Below are 3,503 nucleotides of genomic sequence, written 5' to 3' on the forward strand. Positions count from 1 at the left end.
CATATAATGGCTCATGTTAGCACCAAAATGATGATAATTGCTCCAAATAGCAATCAAGTATGGTCCAATGGTTTCAATACCACTCAAATGATATGTGAATGGCCATGAATGATAAGAGATGTCGTATAAGAGATTATGTATGGCATTTAATGCTACCAAATGGCATGAAAATATCAAAATCCTCAATTTATGTAACTAGGGTAAATGCATAAGCAAGCATTATGACACCATTGAAGCATTCCATAGTACATAGGAGAAGAAGAAAAATCAAGAAAATTAGATCGAAATCAAGCTCTGATACCACTGAAAGAAAAAGAGAACACTCATGAACCAGAGTTCGCATGGTAGCACTCACAGAGGAGGATCTTCTCAAAAGGGAGAAGCCATAAATGCCAAGAGCTTGAGCTCCAATAAGGTAAAAAGCCTGAAGTTGTGATTAAAATAATGGTCAACAAGAGATTAGAACCCATATCGCTTTATATACTAGGCTGCCCTTTCATACTACACTTGAAAGTGTCCATGCCCAACTTTTATCCACATAACCCAAGGCCTTTATAGTGGCACCCACTTATTTTACTTTGTCAAGATCCATTTAATATAAGAGGTGTAATGATATTAATACTATTAAAAACCTTGACTTTTGGTGGGATTATTTGGGATCAACAATTAATAGTTAAAATTACCTCCTTCCAATCTGTGAATTACTATTTGTTATGGTTGGCATGCCCATACATGCCATGTCTTTGCATTTTGATGAGGATTGAATCTCTTATTCAGTCATTCCTTTGATAGTTTAAGGTTTGTGACAAGGAGGAGTAATTAAGTGTGTTCTGCAGCAGCAGGCCCAGGATAATTATGCACATGAGCATCTTGAAGCAACACAATCTCTGCCTTGCCACCATACATTGAAGGGAGGATGTCAGCATCCACTTCACAAAGAAGCACCTCTGTCATGTTCTGATCCTCCAAAAACACAATCTGTCATGCACACCACAAGAGTACGAGTTCTGTCAAACTTTACACACTCGCGGCACCCAACAAAAGGCTGTAGAAATATCAACAGCCCATGAGCCAGTTTTGATCATACTGCTCATCATCATCACATCCAAACTGTCTTAAGACCCCAAGAGTGAAAATGCTCCATGCGGCTCACTTTGCCCAAAGATTTCCAGGCTGAGGCCAGCTTAAATCAGCCAATTGATTAAACAAGCTTTGTGATGGAAAAAACCCCAGCGTTCACATGTTGGCAGACATTTTTATCCAAGACAAATATAGAAGAGAGTGATCACCTTCTCTTTTGTTGCTTTGTCCAGGAAACGACATACTGTCTTCCATATCCTTGCAAAAAATTTGGGTGTGTTTACCATGTAAAAAATCCCCAACCTCTCTGGATAATAGTTCTGCACGAACCCATCACGCTCAGCCACCAAAAAAACCTTCGTCTGATGGAGCTCCCAACACTTCCTGGAGCTCTAGGCACTCCCCTAATACCCACTCAAACTCAATGGAGATCCAGTTTCCATGGTTTTACCTGCAAGATTTGGAATGCAGCTACAAGACCTTTTATGTCTACATTTTTGTAGCTCAAATCATTGAGGTCCATTATCACAAAAATCTTTTCAATGCCTGGGGGTGCACTGCAGTTGTGAAAAAGTTAGTAGTGGAGGGCCCTTGGTCAAGTTGTTGTGGGTGTAAGTTTGAAACCTGACACCTATAATATAATGTACAACCCATGACAAAAAAAAAAGGTAATGCCATAACATTCTTTTATGCATGGGAATGCCTTTCCCTAAACACACAAGCTAAGAAAAAAATGAAAGAAAATTGGTACATCTCCGCCTCGTCTATGAACATGAACTGGTTTTTGTACCTAGCTATGGTTTTGTCCAGAATGTGTATGATAAAACCTGCAAACAGATAGATCCACAAGCCTAAGCACATCAGTAGTGTGCTGTGCATAGCATAATTTAGTGAAAGCATGTACAGCCACCACATGTATCTAGAAAAAAATAGCCTCATCTGCCATATATGTGCGGCCATGGTGATGTGTACTGCCATGGTAGCATGTACCATGAACGGTCATGGTACCATGTGCATCATCTGCCAAATGTGTACGGCCATGATAGCATGTACCATGAATAGTCATGGTACCATGTGCATCATCTGCCATGGTACCATGTACTGTATTGTCTGGCAGATATGCATGGCCATGGTACCATGTGCATCGTCTGCTGGGGTACCATGTACTGTATTGTCTGCCAGATATGCATGGCCATGGTAGCATGCACCATGTACGGCCATGGTACCATGAACTGCATCATCTGTACAGCCATGGTAGCATGTGCCATGTAGCCAATGAGTCTCCGAAAATACATAGAACTCACGCTTGAATGTCTCAAACTCGTGCTTTTTTGGATAATGCTTGCATCCCAGAGCAACCATGACAGGGTACCCTTTCTTGGAGTGGCCCTGAAGGGCGACTTTGTTGGCATTGAGCTCCGAAGTCACTTGGTCTGCAGGCATGTGGCCGAGAGGCACGCATGAAGCTCTCCATGTCTGGTAGTTTACAAACATTTTCGCCGCCTTGTCGATGTGCATGCTCCTAGCTATGAGGAACCTCAGACATGTTGAATCATCCACATCCTGAGATGATGATGGACATGCAAGTGCACATGGTGAGCCATGAGGGTCACATGTGGACAACAATTGAAACATTGTGCACTAATCAACCAATCAAATAGGAGTTTATGATCACTTAACAACAAAATTGCAGAGATTGCTAATTACCTTGGTGGAGCCAGCCAGCATCTCTACAGCATTCCGGAAATACGCAAGGTCCATAGCATGCTTGTCATCCTCATCCAAAACTAAATCGCTCATTTTTCCTTTCAATCGCATAATTCACATGCGTAAGCAGAGCTCTTAATTAACATACATCGCCTACACAGACGCACATAAATTCCTGCATGGACACGATTGAGCTGATCTCAGGCTTCTTACAAGCTGTCATTAATTCAAAAGTGCGCTAATCACCGAACTAGTGTGGTCTGAAACGAAGTTTATCCTCACAAGAGAACCTAATTTATGAGAATACGGGCACTATGGAGACGGTAAATATTTGTCTCAATAGCTTACCAACCTTTGCGACACTACTAGCAAAATTAAATGCAATAAATTTTGTGCTTTTTTTTTTCTTCATGAGGTCTTATTCCATTCCTAGTCTTAGAGGGGAATTTCACTTGACACCATTTTACTCACCACACGCACACACTCGAGTACCACAAGGGAGTACTACCCTTCCAAATATTGGCCACGTTGTAGGCAGTGGGACAAACCCCACAAGTTAGTCGTTCGGTTGATTGGAGTGAGCACAACTTTGTAAATATTAGGTTTGTTTTATTGAGTCACTGCTTGAGGTTCATGAGAGGACATGTGAGGGTTCAGGTTTGTGAGAGGCTCGAGGCCAATCATTCAAAATTGTAAGCCATTAGTTGGCATTCCCA

General features: G+C 41.6%; 1 protein-coding gene across 1 annotated transcript; it reads right to left on the reverse strand.

The window, feature by feature from the left end:
- Window positions 1-413: 413 nt before the first annotated feature.
- LOC147621215 (SEC14 cytosolic factor-like) lies at window positions 414-3,069 on the reverse strand. The gene is made up of 6 exons (XM_086823928.1): window positions 2,788-3,069; window positions 2,385-2,643; window positions 1,871-1,907; window positions 1,532-1,637; window positions 1,290-1,400; window positions 414-978 (listed from the first exon to the last, which is right to left on the reverse strand). Exons 1-6 carry the CDS (start codon window positions 2,896-2,898, stop codon window positions 820-822), a joined length of 783 nt encoding a protein of 260 aa, XP_086680054.1. The 5' UTR covers window positions 2,899-3,069; the 3' UTR covers window positions 414-819.
- Between the last annotated feature and the right edge of the window lie 434 nt (window positions 3,070-3,503).

The sequence above is a fragment of the Cibotium barometz genome, chromosome 30 (assembly GCF_041138505.1).
Source record: "Cibotium barometz isolate CiBa-2024 chromosome 30, ASM4113850v1, whole genome shotgun sequence".
Taxonomy (NCBI): domain Eukaryota; kingdom Viridiplantae; phylum Streptophyta; class Polypodiopsida; order Cyatheales; family Cibotiaceae; genus Cibotium; species Cibotium barometz.

Coding starts and splice junctions, on each gene's coding strand:
- LOC147621215 (XM_086823928.1), bottom strand. CDS start 2,898: ATGCGATTGAAAGGAAAAATGAGCGATTTAGTTTTGGATGAGGATGAC. Junction 1,908..2,384: donor CGAGTTTGAGACATTCAAGC/GTGAGTTCTATG, acceptor ATCTGTTTGCAG/GTTTTATCATACACATTCTG. Junction 1,638..1,870: donor CTGGACAAAACCATAGCTAG/GTACAAAAACCA, acceptor TCACAACTGCAG/TGCACCCCCAGGCATTGAAA.